Source organism: Festucalex cinctus, chromosome 3 (assembly GCF_051991245.1).
Source record: "Festucalex cinctus isolate MCC-2025b chromosome 3, RoL_Fcin_1.0, whole genome shotgun sequence".
NCBI lineage: Eukaryota > Metazoa > Chordata > Actinopteri > Syngnathiformes > Syngnathidae > Festucalex > Festucalex cinctus.
Genome location: NC_135413.1, coordinates 11,143,986 through 11,165,754, shown reverse-complemented (window position 1 = coordinate 11,165,754; position 21,769 = coordinate 11,143,986). Strand labels below are relative to the sequence as shown.

The 21,769-nt window shown below is 37.3% G+C and overlaps 1 protein-coding gene and 2 long non-coding RNA genes across 4 annotated transcripts in view; 2 read left to right on the top strand and 1 right to left on the bottom strand.

Moving 5' to 3' along the window:
* The first annotated feature begins 2,385 nt into the window (after positions 1–2,385).
* Positions 2,386–21,769, top strand: part of mapk8ip2 (mitogen-activated protein kinase 8 interacting protein 2) — a 30,579-nt gene continuing 11,195 nt past the window's right edge. For both annotated transcript variants that reach the window (XM_077515795.1, XM_077515794.1), the window contains exons 1-2: positions 2,386–2,834; positions 16,975–17,080. In XM_077515795.1, the coding sequence (XP_077371921.1) occupies positions 2,770–2,834; positions 16,975–17,080 (171 nt within the window). In that variant the 5' untranslated portion in view covers positions 2,386–2,769. The remainder of the gene's footprint in view (positions 2,835–16,974; positions 17,081–21,769) is intronic.
* On the top strand, positions 7,295–8,654 carry LOC144016677 (uncharacterized). Its single transcript, XR_013282968.1, has 3 exons — positions 7,295–7,587; positions 8,027–8,257; positions 8,530–8,654. It is a non-coding gene; the product is annotated as an uncharacterized LOC144016677 (long non-coding RNA).
* Positions 9,099–10,250, bottom strand: LOC144016676 (uncharacterized). Its single transcript, XR_013282967.1, has 3 exons — positions 9,905–10,250; positions 9,449–9,535; positions 9,099–9,367 (listed from the first exon to the last, which is right to left on the bottom strand). It is a non-coding gene; the product is annotated as an uncharacterized LOC144016676 (long non-coding RNA).

The following is a 21,769-nucleotide window of genomic DNA, read 5'->3' as shown; positions in this document are numbered from 1 at the left end:
CTTACTTGCTTGGTTACTTACTTAGCATACTTACTTCTAAACTAATCTAAACTAAATAACACTAGTGGAGAATAATTTAAAAAAAAATAATAATAATGGCAAACAAGAATTTGAATAATGTCACAGCCCGAAGAACGACAGTAACAAATTATTATAGGCATTAAGATTGCTTTTATTTTTATTTGAACTAATTCACAAGTTTGATTTCAAACAATAATTACATCAAATACATCCATCCAACCATTTTCCTAACTGCTTGCTCCTCACAAGGGTCGCAGGGGTGCTGGAGCTGCATCAAATATTTGAAATTCATTTCAACATGTTGGGATTTCTAATAGTTATATCAAGCTACTACTACTATTACTACTAACAGAAATAATAATAAAGCCAGCATGATTGTTGCATTTCATGTGAAATAATACTTAATTTGTAACATATTAATAATGTTTTCAAACAATATATATATGTCAAATAATTCAAATTTCAACACTGTAAAAAAATTCTGTTGCTTTTACGGGGAAAAATCGGCAGCTGTGGTTACCAGGGAAATTGTGTAAAAAATACAGTGAGGAAATGTAAACAACTTTACAGAACAACTTGTTTATTCTACTGGTATTGAGTGTACTGTAAACAGTAACTGCTGCTGAATTTTACTGGGATTCAATGTACAATAAACACAAACTGCATGTAAATTTTACAGAATAAAATAGTATAAAATCAGCATATGATTGGAAAATGGTACTTGATTTATATAGCGCTGTTACAAGGCCATCAAAGGGCTTTGTGTTTTAACTACTCATTTCACAGCATCAGAAACAAATGGACTTAGATTACCTTGCTACTGGATCTTCAACACCGTAAGACTGCACGGAGATTGAACCAACAACCTCTACCACTAACCCATGCTAACCTGTTGTTGTTGAGCTGTCAGTAAATGCTGAATCTACAAATTTAAAAAGGTTCTTGTACAGTATTTTTTTTTCTTTTTTACAGAGTTATTCTGGTAACCACAGCTTCCAGGTTTTGTTCCGTAAAATAAAAACAAACTTTTTTTTTTATTTATTTATTTTTTTTTTTTTTTACACATGGTTTTACTATACAGTAAACTAAACATTTTTTTTTTTTTTTTTTTTTTTTTTTTTACACATGGTTTGTTTTTATGGAACAAAACCTGGAAGCTGTGGTCACCAGAATAACTAATAATAAAAAAGTACTGTGCAAATACAAACAACCTTACATGTACCTTTTAAACTTGTAGATTCAACAGTCATTTACTAACAGCTGAAGAACAAAAGGTTAGCATGGGTTAGTGGAAGAGTGGTTGGCTTGGACCCTTGAGGTTGTTGGTTTGAACCCAGCGCAGTGTGACAGTGTTAAATATCCATGAGAAGGTAATCTAAGCCCAGTTGTTTCTGATGCTGTGAAATGAGTAGTCACTTTGAGCACCTTTGGAAGTATAGTAAATAGGGGTGGGACGATACGGGTAAACCACGATTCGATACTGTCACGATATTTGACTCACGATATCAATAATATCACGATACACGATATGTACGATTTTTGATATATTGTCAAAAAAAATTAGCAATATATCACGATATATGACTGAAAAAGCCAAACAAATGCCCATAAAAACTAAAATGTCTAATTATGCATTTATTTAATGCCAAAACTTGTGTACAATGTACAAAGTTCTGCATTGTGCCGCACTGCCTCTTAGCCTTTTAACTATAAACATTGTAAAGTGAGACAAATTAAAGTGCATAAACATTTATAACATAACACTGCACAACTGGACGCATGACATTGATATCTCCTGTCAGTGTATCGATAATTTATTGCAACAGAGAGTGCAACAAAATATTGCGATATCGATTTTTTGTCCCACCCCTAGAAGTACCATTTCCCAAGCACATGTTGATTTTTATACTATTTTATTATGTAAAATTTACATACATGTAAAGTGGTTTACATTTCACCACAGTATTTCCCTGGTAACCACAGCTGCCGGTTTTTCCCCGGAAAAACAACAGATTTTTATTTTTATTTTATTTTTTTTACAGTGAACGTATAATTGATCCACAGTTCCACACGTGTTATTGATTACATGAATCATAATGTCAAATAACCATTTATCATTTCAAATGTTAATATAGTAACATAATATTACAGGACAGAACGTATGTGTTTCAGTAAATAGGCTATATATTGTAGTTTTTGTGTTTATTTGTAATGCGTCAGGAAAACAAAAAAACATTCAGTCAAAAGTGATTTTTAAAAAATTGAGTCATTTTTTTCCTCTGGTGACATCACTGCTGGTGGACTATCCCTCCACTCCCTCTGCGCGCATCCCACTGGGTCTAAATGACGCTATCCGCCCCCCAACCTGCCCCCGCCCGTCTCCGCACTGCTGCCTGCGAGCTTCCGTCGTGTGTCACCCGCAGCATCTTCAACCTCTCCACCCTCTTCATCGTCATCCTCGCCACACGTTCGCAAGGAGGGGAGACACCTTGTCTGACATATTGGATCATAATTCGGGATATTGTCGTTGGTTTCCATGCAGATTATTTAAACCGAGACGGTAGTCCCCCTCCCTCCCTTCTGGGTGGATGTTCGACTGCTGCTGCACGCGCAACATCCACGACTGAACAAGACGGAGTGGTGGGGGAAGAAAAAGAAAAGCCAGTGCGAACGCCCTTGCCGTGGATGGACTGCCGTTTCCCCTCCGTGATCGTCTCCACGACATAGTGGCCTCGCGAGTCAGAGAAGATGGCGGACCGGGCTGAGATGTTCTCCCTCAATACGTTCCACTCCCTCTCTCCTCCGGGCTGCAGGTAAGAGGATGCGCTATGGATGCTGCGTGGCGTGGGGGGAGGAAATAAAGGGAATGGAAGCTGCTTGCTTGCGCTTAATTCCGATGCAACATGCGGGTAAAATGGCGCCATGCATGTTAGAAACAACAACAAAAGGTTGTGAATAGGCCTACGCTTTCCAGTGTGGTGTTGTTTTCTGCTGTGGCCTTGCGGTGTGCAGGCCCACGCCCTGATCCTGATTGGCGCCTTGGTGCACGCATAGGCTGATGCTGGGAAGTGATTGTGATGATACGAAACACACGAGTGTGAGTGGGATGCTCGGCGTCATCACCACTGGGGTACACTTTAGCGGAAATCCATGTACTGTACTGTAGAATCCACTGGCTCATTTCGCTCTTTGAGATGACTGAAATCGCTCGTGCAATGCAACAAACCCGCCACAACATTAGGGACGCTTGCTCAAACCAGTTGCACCCAAGACAACAGTTCAACTCAAATCATTCAATCTGTTCAATTCAAACGCAACTGTTGCAAAAGATGCACAGTTCAAATTGTGATTAAGAAAATAAACCAAATCTAGTCGCAGAATATCTCAAGAACTACACAAAAGTCTGATGATAGTAAACGGGGATGTAAAATCCATCCATCCATCCATTTTCTTGACCGCTTATTCCTCACAAGGGTCGCGGGGGCTGCTGGAGCCTATCTCAGCTGGCTCTGGGTAGTAGGCGGGGGACACCCTGGACTGGTTGCCAACCAATCGCAGGGCACACAGAGACGAACAATCATCCACACACACAAGCACACCTAGGGACAATTCAGAGTGCCCAATTAACCTGCCATGCATGTCTTTGGAATGTGGGAGGAGACCGGAGTACCCGGTGAAGACCCACACGGGCACGGGGAGAACATGCAAACTCCACCCAGGAAGGTCTGAGCCTGGACTCGAACCGGAGACCTCAGAACTGGGAAGCGGGTGTGCTAACCATTCGACTACCGTGCCGCCCTGGATGTAAAATAACGATGTAATTTAATTTTCATGAATGATTTAACAATAATGCCAAATACTGTTTTAAATATAGAATATGAGACATAAGATAAGATGCGGATGTGAGTGTGAATGGTTGTTTGTCTATTTGTGCCCGAACACTCCACACTGAAGGGAAGATACAAGTTGATGGGCACAGTCCCAGTTAAAAAGTCATGGATCTTTGCACTCATCTATGCATTGGTGGAGAAAAATCGTTAACGTTTAACAATTTACATGAGAAAATAAGTTTAAATAGGGATATAATAAAGTAGTCGTTTTGTGAATAAAGTGATAAGGTTAGTAGAGGGGTTAAAAAAAAGTATTTTTTTTATAATCCTATGAGTGCAAATTTTAATTTTTTTAGGTAACAAATTTGTTTTTACATTTTTGAGTGGCTTAGCATATTCTCCAAAATGCAGGACAAAGCCATACAATCCAAAAAAAAAAAAAAAAGTCCTTCCATTTGACCTTGAAACATTGCACAAAAACGTCTAAAACTAAAATTATAATTGTGTGTTATAATAATAATTACATTTTTATTTTTATTACATAGAACATCATAAATGATCCAAATGTCTCATATCACACACCGACACAATCACATTAGCAACCCCAAAGGATTTGTTATCCGACACTGTGCACTTTTGAGGGATTTAGTTTCACGCTGCAATTTTATCTCCACATGCTTTCACTCGACAACACGTGACCTCGCGGCCCAGCGACAGTTGATTGGCCATGCTGCTCTTAATCATATCGGGCCCCAAAATGTCATATGTAATGAATCACGCTGAAGTGACAAACTATTGTCATATTATCCTACTGATGCAATACTAGATTGTGGCGCATGCACAATTTGACCAAAACATGCACCTGTCATGTAATCCATTTTATGTAACAACACGCTAACTCATCTCAACAAATTGAGTTAATCTTAATCTGATGGATAGAAATACATTATTGTTATTACATTTGTTTGCAAGTATTTCTGAAGGAACCCATTTGCTACATTTCTACTGCACTACTACTACTACTACTACTATATAAATGAAGTGCCATTTACTTTTAACTAATGTATTTTGGATATAACATAATAATATTATTTTTGCCAAAATATTAAAATCAAATTATGCACTTCTTATTTATTATTATTATTATTATTATTATTATTATTATTATTATTATTATTATTATTATTATTATTATTATTATTATTATTTTGGAATTAATTTTACATTGCGTGTTTGACATACACATTGGATAGAAAAAGCATTCACACCCGCACAAAAATGTCAGGAAAAGTTTGCAAGAACATCTGAACTTCATTTGGGGTCAAAGGCACTTGGTTAAAATCAATGGTTCAATCTCAACTTACTTATGCAACCACATTATCTCAATTGTCTGTTTTTAGTCCCCCTCACATAATTATTTACTTTTTTTTTTTTTTTTTCAATTCAGTTGCACAGGTTGAAGGTCACACTAGCTGTGGAAAAAGTTTTTAAATGTTTTATCTTGGTCTCATTTTTTATATGGCAAAACCTGCCATTTGAAAAGGGGTGTGTAGACTTTTTATATCTACTGTATTTCCTTTGTGATGAAGCAACACACTTCACAACTAGAAAGTCAAACTACTAACTATTACTACAGCTAACGATAATATTAAAAATGTATTTGTGTTTATGTGCAATGTATATACAGTACACGTAAATTGAGATGTACAAAAAAAAAAAAGAGCATTATGTTTGGTTAGAATGGCAATTTTCATCTAGTTAGAAAATTATTTTCTGTTATTATGGTCTTTAGAAAACAATTAATAATATAAATATATAAAAAATACTACTCATTTTATATTTTATTATTACTATTATTATCTTTAAAAAGGTTATATTTATGATTTGATTTAATTTAATTAATTAATGTTTTGTTGTCAAATCCACACTGTAGGAAAAACTAATGGAACATAATGTACTATAATAAGCAATAATTTATAGGGCTCAGCAATTATGGAAAAATAATAGCCACAATTATTTTTTATTGATATTGAATTCATGATTAATAAGCATGATTATTTATTGATTCCAGAACTAACTATTTCTTCAACTACCAAAAGTCAACTTCACAGTAAATATAACTTGAGAGAACACCCAGAAAATAAATGAGCAAAAATAACAAAATAAAATAAAACAAGATATTAAAATAAAAGCTTTTTTTTTTTTTTTTTCCCTGTAATCAAATTTAAGAAAAATATCCAAATTAGGCAGTCTGAACTTAGACTAAGTCTTTAAAGCAGAAAGTGTATTTTTTTGTTTCGACTAATTCCACTTCATTTATTTTTCAAACATACCACCTTTATGTACAAATTCTACGACGCGGTCTTTGGATGAAGCTGGATGACACTCATACATGCACTTGTTAAATTATATCCATAGCCAGGATATGAATTGTTAGGCTGTATATTTCCTCTTGTTTGGTGAACAGAATTTTACAGAAAGGATGATTTTTAGTGTTTAGCTACATTTGAGATCTTAATTCAGTCTGCTTGAGGTTATTATTGTGGCAAAGAAGGCATTTCATTGCCATTGATTTAATCCGAATCAGAATTAGAAAAATTAGAAATGGATTTTGGGGTGCTTGAATGCATGTGTAATGAAAAATAGTCATGGCATTAGATCATTTGATGATAGTAGTACTCGATATGCTCTTACTCCCTGGTAAAATGTGATGTGCTTGACAAAAGGGCCTCCTTCATTAGTTTGAAAGGCATGATTCAAATTGTGTGTGCGTGTGTGTGCGCGCACATTAGTGGGGAGTGACAGCAGGGTGACAAGCCTGCAAAATTGATCTCCTGAATGACTCACGAAATAAATGTCCTTGGATCAATAAAAATTATGATGTCATCGTGAAACGTGCTATTTTTAAGCCTTAATTGTTCTTTCATTTAGTATTTATAATTTATTCACAATTTAGCATTCACAAATTTGCTATTTTTTTTTTCAGAACCTCCCGTCTGTTATTTGCTAACTTGCCTATTCACTGTGTTGTGCTTGGCCAAAGCCATGTCTCATATAAAAGTATTGCTTTGTCGCCATCATATGGCATCTATAGGCAATTACAAGCCTTTATTTTATTAACATTTTTTTGGGCTCGGTGGGGGGAACTATTCTCAATTTCTTCCTTTTTTGTACTTAAAAAAAAAAAAAGCAGAGGTTTTTGCGCTTTCTATGTATTTGCAGAGTCACCGGAAATCTCCAATAAAACAGAAAAACAATTAACTCATTGGCTCCCAAAAACACATTTATATGCTTTTTTTTATGTTTTCTTTTTTTGTTTTTAATGCTAGAGCATACAGAAGGCTTTGATGCAGCCTTTGACCTGAAGAGGTCACTTTAAGCAATGGTAGTTTATTACAACAACAACAAAAAATGGCCAGCAGGTGGCGGCAGAGTATAGGTCGCTTGCACATGTCGTCACTTCCGCCTCGGATTTCTCGTAGTCGCCATGCTGGGTGGCCTCCATTTACGTAGCGATTCGGTCTAACACGTATCTATCACGTTTGTTTTCTGCGTTTAAAATTGTACATTGTTGCTGCATCGTTGGCTGTTCGAACAAAGCCAAGGGGGAAAATGGTCGGTCTTTTTTCCGAATTCCGAAAATAATTAGGAACCAGGGCCTGGAGACAGAGGAGTGCGGACTCCGGAGGGAAGTCGTTACTTTGGGCTCGTGTGTGCAGCGATCACTTTGTGAGCGGTAAGCTTGTTTACCTTTATTTAATGCATGAGGATTAATAACGTTTCGACCGCCCATATATGGGCAAGTTTCTTATGTTTTGGATTCATGAGCAAGCAAGTTCGGTAGTACAAGCTGGCTAGCGGACGTTAGCCGAAAGCTAACATCGAACATTTTCACCCAAGTAGTGCCAGTGCAAAGTGTTTACTGCTGAAATTGGATTGATTAGTCTTGGGCTTTTAATGCCGATAACATGTTTTTTGGTGGCAAAATGTAAACTTGGAAAAAAAAAGAGACAGAAGGGGCTGATGCAAGAAAACAGACCCCCGGGGGTGATGCAAGAAAACACCCCCGGTAGCCTACACATCATGCTAAAGAACTTATTCACGGCCACCCTACTGCAGTAAAATAACCAGTCTTTCCATATTTTATTTGTTTATATATTTGTTTATTTTAACAGGTCGCCCTGCGCCCGTTTTTCTGTCCAATCATCCCGACTGTGCTCCAACATTAAAGTTGGGTCCCAAGTTACAACAGCTATGTCTCAGCCCAGTCGGTGCCAAGATATGAACGTGCACAGGAGAGACAAGCAAAGAAAAGACGACTCGAAGTGGCAGAGATTGTTGCAGTTATGCAGCCAGATGGCTCCAGTAACCTGTACCCTCAAGTACTGCTGACATCATTGACTCTGGTATGCCACTCAGAATTCATTACATGATATATTGTATGCATGAGTGAATGTATGTGTTTGTTTGTGTGTGTACACGCACCTTATATTTTAGAGACATTTGGAAGTGTTTATAGAAATAAGTATTTGCCTGTAGCAATGTTCATACATTAAAAAATGCAACAAAATGTGTACATTTCTTTTACACTGACAAAAAAACTATACTACTTTACTATATTAAACCTATTACTGGTACCGTATTTTTTTGTGATTTTTTTCTTTATTTTTTTCTTTAGGGATCTCATGCCACACCGACTTGATTGCCAATGACATGATGGAAACGAAGGCGAGCATCAAAGCATTGGAGGAGGACAACATGCGACTGTTTGTTTGGCGCTAATAAAGGCAGCGTTTATACAAATTCTATTGTTGGGTTTGTTTACAAAGCTATACATAATACAATTGACAGGATTTGACTCAATGTGCAATATGGTCCCTCTTAAAGTAATGGCATAAATCTCTATTATTTCTAAAAGCACAAAAAATGAAGTGAATAATGATTAGATGTAGTAATTTCAGGGTTAAAAATTGAACTGTTAATTAATGTAGTTTATTTTAGCACAGGTGCCTACCATCCTGAGATGACGGTATGATGTAATGTTGATGGGGTACGCAATGACTTTCATTATGCTATGTACAGAGGAAAAAGTTGCTCTCTTTTAAATTTGTTTAATGTAAGACAAGTACCAGTACTGTGTTACAGTTTTCCCAATAATCCTTGTTTCACACTTGTCACAAAACCACTGTCCTTTTGGCAGTCTAGATTGGCACACTTGAAGTGATATCATTTGATTTTACAATCTGCTGCAGCACAAAAAACTACTTTATTCCGCATCTTTGAAGTACATGAGCAAGTGGTAGGTGACAGCGGCTGAGCAGGAACACTGGAAGTCCACTGCTGATCTAGTAAATGCTCTCCCGAGCAGTTCAGGTAAGGAGGGGATTTTGGGGGAAAAAAACTCTGGCTTTTCCAACTGGCCAAAACGAGCGATCTGGGTGGACTCGCTCAATCACACTTTGTCCACACCACAAAGTCGCAGAAGTCCGTCCAGTTAAACTCATCTGTGCCTGAATCTGAAAATATTACAAACATTGTAATGAAAATATGAAACATAGAATTAAATAAGAAACTACAAAAAGTAAAGCCATACATACCTGGTAATACTATTGGTGTTGTCGTGACAAGTGATGGGAATTGTTGCCATCTGGCACCAGACAGAAATTGGGTGTTGTGACAGCCTCCTTAACCGTGAGATCATAAGAAAAGCTGTCAGTATGCTCAGTAGTTACCATGAACACGTTTTATTGTACTGGAAACTGAAACTAAAAATACGTCCTCTGAGAGTGGTTAACCTTAACCATTTAGAATAAGTTGATTAAGTAACATGTAACTAGTGAAAGGGTAGCATTAAATTTAATTAAGCCACGGGGAGGCTGTGCATAGTTACTTTTTATTCTTATACGCTCTGCCATATTTGCCTGTTATAAAATGATTAGAAAAACCACACCAGGTAAACCCAGCTGTGCATGTAAACACAATGATAACAGGAAGCCTGAGAACAAATCAACATTTTTGTGTGCAGAATTACCAACACCATGTGGTTTACTTACGTGCAACAGCAACAGTTTCTTCTGATGCGATGTTAAAGTTTACACTCTGTATCCACCCGCTTACAAAATAATTGTAAGCCTCCAGGGATTTGTTGGCGTGTTATGGAGCATGTTGTCAACACGAGGTAGGGAAAGATGTCCAGAGATGTCACATTTGGCCAGCAAGCTTTCTCCGTCCAAAAAAAAATCACCCTTGGTCAGGACGTAATTAGGATCAATCCCGCCACACAGAGACACCTTCTGCCTGTATCGTTGTTTTTGATCTTCCGGTAAATCGTGAAAATACTGCGAAAATTACATCAGGTTGATAAGCTCTACCGTGTAACTCGCGAGTGTACCTTGTGAACCGGCGGACACCCAATATGGCGCCCGAAGGAAAAACTCCCATGATGCATTACGATGTGCAAGCGACCTATAAGAGATCAACCAGGGCCATGTTTCAAATATCTCTTTTCCCCAGTGTTTTTGTAAGGACTAATGTTATGTATATTTACCACATATTTTCTCTTTCAAGTATTTCAACAAATTTGTGAATAATTATGAAATTTACGTAGCTATATTCTAATGGTAATTGCTGCAAAAAGGAAACAGATGCATTTTTTTTTTCCTGATGAAAGAAGAGACGCTAATCTTCCTTTTTGCTAGTTTCCATTTTTTTTTATAGCAATATAACTTGCAAAATCAGTCAAATCCATTAAAACAGCCAGGAGTGAAAGGGGTTACTTCAGTCAAAATGGCTGGGAGTGAATGAGTTAAAAAGTAGGATTTGCTGCTGGTCACTTTAAAAATGATTTTATCAAGACACCCGGGAACTCTTATTTTTTATTTACATACTGTCAAATTTGACAATTGATAATAATAAAAAAATAAATAAATAAAATACCCTCAATGTCGTTCTTTCATCTTGAATTTTGCTCACTTGTCCTAAACGATCAAAATACCAAAACATGAGAATATTTAAACATATCATTGTTTTGTATAGATCCTACAAAATTTGTGTACACTGAGGCGACCAAAATAGATACTAGGTTCACAACATGTGTTGAATCAAGGAACGTCTATGGTAATGGGGAAAATCTTGAAACTGAAACTGTACATGATGCCATAGATGTTTTTGATGGGATAGCGGTAACCGTATTCAAGAGGGAGCATGAAACAGTCCAGAGAACTGTCCGTGTAACCACCACATTTGTACAGGTTCCGACGGAAATCCACCTGTTGTCTTTGAAGGGCCATTGGGGATTCTCAAAACAGTAAAAGAGTCCACGTCATGTATTTTTATGGGACAGTGGTGATGTATTTTGTGAAAAGATCTGTCGTTTTCGTTATGAGGATATTCTTCTTTCCTGTTAAGACCGATATCCCGTTACAGTTCACATGCGGCTAATTTGCGATATCTCCGTGTGAAAAAGACTTCTGTTGACCGACCACTAACTCTCCCTCTTGCTATTTAATCAATTGAGCAGCATCATGACCCTGAATTATTTATTTCAACAGCATCTCAAAGCATTAGCCAGCAGTTTTTGAGAGTCACAACGCGTCGTTTCACACACAATTTGACAGATGAGGCATTTGGTAGTCCGTTTGTGCTTCCCGCAGAGCCTGAATCGACGCCCACGCCGGTTGGCAGAGTTTGAATCCATCCAACAGTTTTGATGGAAAGACTTGGAAGGTGTTGTGACGCACACAGCACACAGTGCCTGTGCCAGTGCTTTAATCGCAGTGTTGTACAGCGAATACGTGAGAATTGTATCAATGCGGCATGTTGGCATTGTTATTAAATTATGTTTGCTTCATTTGGACATTTAGTTACCAAAGAAGACATATTTCAGCAGTATATTTTTCTGAATAGATATATAAAAGAGAATGCTGAGGAGGAAAAATCATAGTTTATCTTGGTAATTTTTGTAATATTATTTCTCTGATAACTGATTTGTGAACATACCATATGCGCTTTGAATTTGAACGATTATTTTGAATCACTATTTACATTCCAATGGAGTATATGCCACGGAAGAGGCGGGAGGTGATTTTGCACATCAGTTTGTTTCTGGTCCCGGTTGCGAACGCGCAACCGAGGCACAAAGTCGGAAGCACAAGTATTTTTGAGTCCACAGCCCACAGCCCACACGTCGCAAACCGAACCGGAAACAAACTGATGTGCAAAAACACTGTGCCGCCTCTTCCATGGCATATACCCCATTACCATTTAGTTCCCCACTTCAGAAGCTTTCCGTGATGACCCAAGAGTTGTTTACTGTATATGCATTTCTAGTTTTACATTCACAATGTTATGTACTTTCAGTGCCTCTTTGGTGAATAAATGTAAAATAAAATAAAAATAAAAATATCATTATTCAATAAGGCTATAAATTAAATTGTTAATTTTCCGTTCATTTGTATTTTTTTGCTGTTCATATTTATCTACTACTACTACTACTACTACTACTACTACAACTTATAATAATAATAATAATAATAATAATAATAATAATAATAACAATAATAATAATAATAAAGTATTTATTTTCAAACCATTGTGATAAATGACAAAATGGGGGGAGGGGGGTATTGGTGTGAATAAAATGAAGTGATATTTAAATTTCTCACTATTCCATTAACAATATGAATTAAATTACTTTTTTCCTCGTCTCTAAAAATTTATGTACATTTCATTCTTTTGTACATAATTAAGACCCCCAAACACACACACAATATTTGTATTTTACAGTACTTTTTTTGTATTTTAAATTAGTGCTGATTTTTGTGCGCACAACACACGACGACTGTGAACAGTAGAATCACATATAACAGCATCAAAATGCTAAATAATAGTGTTGTTCCCAGTATCGGGAGAGGCCCCGATGCTGCATTAAAATAGTGGTATCGGCATCAGCAAGTACTACCAAGTAACATGCCGATACTACTATTATTTCCAACACTAGTATAGGACTTTGGGTGCAACATCTTGTGTCTTGCTTGTGCACGACATTCACTAGGTGCGTTTCCATTACCCTTTTTCGCAAAAATTAAAGCGATATTGTACTATTTCGATAAAGTACAATTTCGAATTGTCGGTGTTTCCATTGAAGAGAGTTTCGCTTCTGAGGCGCAATTCTCGGAATGTCCCGTCTCGCGAGATCTCGCTGTTCTGTAGGAGGTGCTCATGATGTTTACGGTAGACGGACGCCCGGTGTAGTTATATTACTTAAAAAAAAAACACTCACCCCTCGCCGGACAGTTTCGGGCATTTAGTGTTGGTGTTGTTGTGTGTGTCCTCGGCAGTCGGCAAGCAGTTCCGACACAAAAGCGAGTGGCCCCGTACTTCCTACTTCCTGTAATCCTAAAATGTTGTTGTTCCCATGCAGAGGCTGGTTAAAAGGCGGGTTACAAATTGTTAAAAGTTTCTGATGTTTTCTGCTATATTAACCAGACATGGCAGGACAGGATTTCAAGCTCTCCTCTCCTTCAACTTTTCGAAGGCGGCTCGCTGGATTACACCTCTCTCTCTCTTTTGCGCTCATGACGTGCAGTAGCCGATACAAATCACTTCAGCATGTAAAACTAAAATACAAAACCAAAATAATTCTCAAAACAAATAGTAATTGCAAGTTTAATAAAAATGCACATAAACAACGTGTTACAGTCCTTTCCTCCGTGACCGGGCGGGTGTCACATGACTACTAATGCGCAAAAAGTGTTTCCATTACACTTTTGCGAAATACTTCTTTTTCTATACGTCTCAAAAACCACCTCATGAGAGCGCAAAAACTTTTTTTGCGATATTTGAGAGTTTTTTCACAAATCCGGTGTTTCCATTACCAGCTTACTTTTGCGAAACATGCCTTTTGTGCAAAACCGAGGGTAATGGAAACGCACCTACTGATGTGTGACACGTTCACTGCATGCTGAGCCAAGATATCCTATTGGCCCTTGAAAGCTCTGAACCAATGGCAGGACAGCTTTTTCGTGTTTAAAAAAAACAAGCAAACTAGGTATTGAAACAGGATCGTATCGGGGGCCAAAAAATTGTATCGGAACAACACTACTAAATAATCAGTGTCCTGGTTAGTCCACCAGTACTATAGGCCACTCTATTAGATAATACAGGGTCACCATGGCAACCAATCTAAAAACCATATTCGCTTTGCATCACGATTGGTCAAATGCTTACAAATACAGCAGTGCCTTGAATTACGAGTGCCCCAACTTACAAGTTTTTCAAGTTACGAGCTGCTGCTTGTCGATTTTTTTCTGCATTGTGTTATTAGCCAAATTTGAAATGTGTGTGAGAGAAGTCCAAAAAATAGAGAAATTAAAGTAGTGTAATGCCCTGGCATGGAGGCAAGTAGAGCCTCAATGGTTGATGCACTTTCACTTAAACTGTTCATTCAATGACAAGCAGTCAAAGACAAAATGACAACACTCATAAAGAGTTCCTGTAGGTAACCGCTCATGCTTTAGATACTGTTTTCTGACCACCTGTAACTTCTAGTGTCAATCTCTTTGCCATGCCCCTTAAAAGCACATATGTAAACCACAAATACTTCAGAATGTACAGTAATTAGTACAGTATATAAACCAGTTCATTTCCATTTACATATTTTTTTATACTATACAGTGTAATTTTTCTTTCTCAATTATGCTCATCTGTCTGTTGCATCAAAGCAAAATCATAAAAGCTTCCACCTTTGACATGAGCATTCGCTCCATGACATTGTGCACAACATAAGCTTCCTTGCATGCACAGTGCGCGCGTTGTCCTTTCCCCTCGATTAGAAGTACTGCAATGCAGCATTTCCTTGTGACACAATTGCAAGACAGCTGCTGCAGAAAACGAATGTGCGCCACAGATAATGGGGCAACGTTGAATTTGAGGAAAACTGGTCATGGCTCATTACACGGCGCATCAACTTTACGGAGTTCACCTGCTGTGACTTGTAAATGCGAGCAGACCGACTGCTTCTGGCTTATCCTTTCAACTTCAACACAAGGTCTAAAAATAGTGGCAGGGGTTGTAGTGCAAAAAAAGATGATGTAGCGAGACAAAACTGCAGAATTGATTTTTGGTTTGCACTTTTTTTTAAATATTTTTTATTTTTTTATTTTTTTTTGCCTTTTTTATTGGTGTTTTAGGAGGAGTTCTAATTTTTGTATTTCTTAATTAAAAATAGTGCTGTCAAAGTTTAAAGCGTTAATTAATTAATTAATCACAAAAAGCTATTGAAATAATCATGTATTAACGCAGATTAATCACACTATTCATTTTGACCGCAGATCATTTAGCTTGGCAGCGGATGGTCAAATTAAAAGTAGCACAGGTTGTGTTTGAGCAATAAACATAACTACTACATTAAAGTAAAGCATTTTTTTTTTTCATACGAAATTCAAAATGTTTATTCATGTCAAACTATTTGGGGGGGGGGGGGTATCTTTTTTTACATTTTAAATTATGCAAGTAATTAACTGATTAGAAAAAGAGGAGGATGAACGTGTGCAGTGGATCAAAAAATGGTGACGACGTCCTCATAACATTAAATGTCAAAAGAATTAACACAGAACAGATGCTCTTTAAATTTAGGTGCTCTTTAAAAAAATCTTGATAAAAAGCCTCATTAATTAAGTGATTAATCGTGATTAATCAAAATTCTAAAATGTGATTAATCTGATTAACAAATGTAATGGTTTTGCAGTTCTAATTAAAATGAAAATAAACAATACAACTACACAGCAACCTAGTTTAACAGAATACCAGCATAGATTTTTGGTTGTATTTTTTTCACCCTTTCTATATGTATTTTTTTATTATATTTATTTATTTATTTATTTATTTTTATTGAACAATGAATTTTAGTTTCTATTTTATAATTTTAGTTTTTGTGGATATTGTTTATATTTTTCAATGCAAAAAAAAAAGATGTAGAATGAAGCTTGACAGTATAATAGAATTGATTTTTGATTTGGGGTATTTTTATAAATTATATATACATATATATATATATATATATATATATATATATATATATATATATATATATATATATATATATATATATATATACATATATATACATATATATATATATATATATATATATATATATATATATACATATATATATATACATATATATATATATATATATATATATATATATATATATATATATATATATATATATATATATATATATATATATATATATATATATATATATATATATATATATATATATATATAAATTGGCCGCTCCGAATTGTCCCTAGGTGTGCTTGTGAGTGTGGATGGTTGTTCATCTCTGTGTGCCCTGCGATTGGCTGGCAACCAGTCCAGGGTGTCCCCCGCCTACTGCCCGGAGCCAGCTGAGATAGGCGCCAGCACCCCCCGCGACCCTTGTGAAGAATAAGAGGTCAAGAAAATGGATGGATGGATGGATGGATGGATATATGTATATATATATATATATATATATATATATATATATATATATATATATATATATATATATATATATATATATATATATATATATATATTATATATCAATAGTTTTAGTATTTGGTATTAGTAGTTTTAGTAGTTTTTAGTATTTTAGATTTGGCTTCTATTTTTTGGTAGTTTTGATTAGTATTTTTGGGGTATTTTTTGATGGACGCCGCAACATAACTGATAGTTATGAGTTTTATTTTTTATTTATTTATTTATTATTTATAGTGTTATTATTTGTGGTTTAGTTTTGGACAGATTTTTTTTTCAAAAAGTTTTAATTGCAATTATACAGTTAGAATAGATTTTTGATTTTTTTTTATATTTTGTATTTGTGATTTGTTTTTTATTTTATCTTTGTTGTTTTTCCATATTTTTAAAGCAAAAAAAAAAAATGCAGATGCAGCATAGTAGTTGGAAAGAATTACAGAATTGGTATTTATTTTTTATTTTATGTTTTTTTTTTACGAATGTTTTTCCTTTTTTATTTCATTTGCATGTTGGGTGTGAGTCCCCAGGTGCAATTTTTTCATGAATTTTGTCAACTTTGTACGTCAACGTGTCGACTGTCTGCATTTGTTAGGCCGGCCCACGACATCAGCTTGGAGGAGTTTGACGACGAAGATCTCTCCGAAATCACAGACGACTGCGGGATTGGCCTAAATTACGACTCGGATCCATATGAAAAGGTAAGTTTACCGTGTCTTTAAATCCTGATTTTGAACTCTTATGTCCCAATTCGGAAAGGGACACAGACACATTTTCAGAAATAGACCGATCACAAAAGGTTTGCTTGCTTGTGTAATTTCACACATGATGGTTAGCCATCAATCTATTGGGAAAAAAAAAAGTCAGTTCTCACAATATGTCTCCTTTAAGTCTTATGAAATCGTAATTAGAGGCTGACAATGATGATCTAAATGTCTTTCATGTGACACTGTTTGGCACAAACTGCAAGAAGCCTCTGGTTGCTATAATTGCGCAATGAGGAAGTGAATGCGTGTATAATTGCGTCATTAGATCTATCATCCCGAGCTTATCCCTGAATTAGCTCCTTTGGAACAAGTATCCTCTCATATCCTTTCTGGATGCTGGACTCTCTCTCCCTCTCTCTGCATCCATCATGTGGTGTGTAAATGTTTTATGCCGGTGGCCCAGAGCCACGACTGCAGCAGAGGGCAGCTGACCACGTATGCTAATATTTGTAACGTTGGGCAGAACCTCCTTCTCTACCTCCCTTCATGTCCTGGCTGCTCCTCTCTACCTCCTTCCATACCGCTTCTTCATGAATCTCATTCGCTCTCTATCTCTTCTTATGTGTACTAAAATACGTTCTCTCTTCCTTCGTGTCCTATCTCCTTTCCTATATCTTTGTTCGTGTCCGAGCTTTTTCCCTACATCCTTTTCTCGTGCTATTGTTTCATTCTCTACCTCCTCTTTAATCTCCCATCACCCTCTATTCCGTCCCGAGTTCAAACTCCTTCACTTACTACCTCCTCTGTTGTGCCTTAGCTCCTTACCTCCGAACTTGCTTCTTCATTTCCTCTTTCCCTCTCTATCTCCTCTTATGCCTCTAATGCGTACATCCTTCTCTACTTCCTCGTAAACATACTAACTCCTTCCCTGTACCTCTTTCTCTGTCTCCTTCATGACCTTCCTCCTTCACCTTCAACCTTCTTCCTTACCTCTTTCTTCTTCTTTCTTCTCTAGGTCCTCTTTCATGTCCCAACTCCTTCTCTATGTCCTTCTACATTTCCTAGCTTGTCCCTCTCTACCTTCTTCTTCATGGTCTGCCTTTAATGTCATAACTGCTTCCTTCTTTCCCTCCTTCCCTATCTTCTTCTTAATTTCCTTGGCCCTTCCACTTCTACCACTCCTACAACCCTCTACACGTCCTATCTGTTCCTTCTCTGCCTCCTTTTTCATATCCTATTGCCTTTACTTAACTGTCTTCCCTTTCTTCATTTGATGTTCTCTCTAGCTCCTTCTATACACTTTCTTTCTTTCTTTCTTTCTTTCTTTCTTTCTTTCTTTCTTTCTTTCTTTCCTGTTTGATGCCCTTCTGTACTTCTCTTTCATGCCATCTCTCCCTTACTTACCTCTCTCCCTTCTACCGGAGCTCTCCCTCACACTCTTGTTTTTATTTCCTGCCTTCTCTTCTTCCTTCTCAACTCCATCGTTCTATGCACTTCTTTCCCTCCGCTGCAGTATTTTCTTCCATATCTACTGCCTCCAACCCTTCTTCCCTCCTCCCCCGTTGAGCTGAATGATCTTAGAATATCATTACTTGAGAAGCTTTAGTTCACGTCTTAAGCTTCTGCAATGTATTTGCTTCTTAAGCGCACCAACAAAAGCCTGCCGAGGCCTGAAAGAGATTTCATTTCCTGATGTACAACCCATGCATTGTGCGTATGACACACAGCCATACACATCAGACTGCCCCCCATAAAACAAATCAGGATGCACCGTAGCCCCGAGGGATCCATCTTGCTGACAGTAGCTGGATCGGACTCGGCCAGCTGCCCCTGGACCTGCACAAGGACATTTAGGAGTAAGAGCGACAAAAGCCAGACAGGGAAATGTCTCTCACACACACACACACACACACACACATTTCAGATTGGATTTGCATTTGCCGTCATTTCAACCCCCTGTGGCAGTCGCTCTTCCGTGCACTGACTCTGCAAAGGGTGACGATCATAACACGTTGTGATATTTGTTGACAGAAGCTCTAACCTTGAGATGATCTTTTGACCCCAATCCCCAGACCTGATTAATTACAATTAGTCACGGAGGTTCAGTTTTTAATCTGCGCAAGAGTGCCTCTTTGAAAGGAGCTTGTGCAAATATATATTTAAAAAAAATTAACAAATGTATTTTTAATAACTGAAATGTGGTTTCCCTTGGGTAACAATTGAAATATTATATTCCAGGGTTAGTCAGAATTTCTCAATGCAGTTTATACATTGGATCTCATTAGTTTATGTAACCAATACTATGTAGCAATATTTAGTGTACAGCTACAATATATTATTGTTTAAAAATCATTTATAAGTGATCACTTTTAACGGTGCAGTATAACTGTAATGCCCTTCCATGTGGGAAAGGAGAGTCATGGTCATGGTCATTTATTAAAATGGTCAAACACGGGGGTTGGTGTGGAAAGTGCGTGGGGATTCACTGTATTTATTTTTGTCGTGTTTGATTTGCCTGGCTGATTTGCATGATTACAAGAAGTTGACTGTCTTAATGGTGCTCAAACTGCCATCTCTAACGACCCTTTGGACTGCGGCAGAGGCATAAAATTAGTCTTGTGGGTCTGCTAATTGGACATCTAAAAGTTGTGCTGACTTCGATTTTTTCCTCCATGCATGAGCAATTTGCGCTAACTGATCTCCATCCAGGGATGCTGCCCTATCGAGGTGCTTTTGAAAAGCGCAAATCAATTAAGGGAAATCTGCAACCCTGTCAAATTATCCACCAGTTTGACCGTGATGCAATCCGGTTGTGCATGTGTTAGTTACTGTGAATGACTTGGGATAGTGTTCTTCATTAAAGAAAACATACACTGTTACACATTGTTTTCACCACATTTTTAAACTATGGATTTAGCAGAAGCTAATGCTTTTACCCAATGCAAATCAGTGCCCCCAACAAAATTCAATACAGTTATGCTGTTTACATTGTGGTTCTGACACAATAGTGTTTCAGACATTGGATTCTGGCCATCACTTGAAAATGGCGATTTTGGTCACGCCTCGCTGCCAAATCATGGATGTAGAAAGTTAAATTTGATGCAGAGGCAGTATCATGTCAAAGTGCCACATTGTGATGCCACAATCGGACAAAATTCACAAGGGCTTGCTTCAGACATATTTTCAGAGCTAGTCTGATAACAAAAGATTTATTTGGATGTGCAATTTCACACTGGATTGGTGGGCAGGCACCCCAGAGACCTAATTCTTTGAATTCAAGCAATTAGAATTCAGTTTTCGATAATGTGCTCACACAGTTAATATTTTTATTCATGCTCTTTTGGTGGCCGTGCAAACAAATGCATCATGACAGACCCCATCCATTATTATTATTATGATCATCATCCTCTGGATCAGAGGCGCTTTTCACAACACAGCTGAGGATGAAGATTTGTAGTGGTCGCATATCCTCATGGTGGTTTTTTATTAGAGGGACAGGGAATGAGAATTTTGACGAGCACAAGCGCGTTAATATCAACTCAAAACAAGGATTTGTTGCCCTCCTCGGAAAGGATGGGGTGTTTGTGTGGCACACAAAGCCAGCGTCAGCAGGATTGTGATGTGAGAGATTTTGATTGGCCCATTAAAAAAAGACAGCAGCGCGAGAGCCAGAGAAAACTGCTGCGTCGTCGTCGTGCAGACACCAAACCTGATCAATCACTTCTTGTAAAAATAGAGATCAAATCCACAATTATCTGTGAAGTTGATTCCATCTGGCTATGATCTTGCATTTTGTCATCAAAACACTGCTTTGTTGGATGGTGGACATATGTAATGTCCCGATGTTTTAGGAGAGTGTGAGGAGTGTGTTGTCATGTATTGAAGCAAACTTTGAAAAGAAACATTTTTTAAACTTAGCCTATTTTAGGGGGTGGCCTTGCCTCCTATTGCCCGTCCAATGAAGAGCATAATTTTCGTTATGATAATGATTAGTTTTGATGCAGGGGGAGCTTAGGGGTCGTCAACACCACTTCAGATTAAGTCCCAGTGCTTTTGTCCTATAGCATATGGAAGGTTCCCTGAAGAGCGGATGATGAATCATGTTGTGAAATCGAGCAACTGCCTCTCCGGAGGGTTACACCAATGAGCTTGACATGTAGAGCCAGATGAACGCAGCGAGGGCCTCTCCCCAAAGGCATCCACCCAGCAGTAGTGAGTCACCACAAGAGTAGCATCCATCCATCCATCCATCCATCCATCCATCCATCCATCCATCCATCCATCCATCCATCCATCCATCCATCCATCCATCCGGTCACAGAAAAGACAGACTCCGCTCTTGACTGGTTTTGATGGAAGACACTACATGTATGAAGCAAGGCAGAAACAACTAGAAAACAATGGCGAAAGTAGCACATTTGATTTCTATACTCTATTCTGACTTTCACTCTGCGATTAAAAACAAACAATGAATCAGAAGTTACTCACTAGGGGTGTTAAAAAAATTGATTCTGCAATATATCGCGATACAACAGCACACAATTCTCGAATCGATTCAATAGGCAGCCGAATCGATTTTTTAACATCCATTTTTGATGGAAAAATATTCAACAAAACGTCTAACTTTCACACCTTAAGCATGGAATAATGTTATATTAATGGAACATTAAGCCTTAATATTTT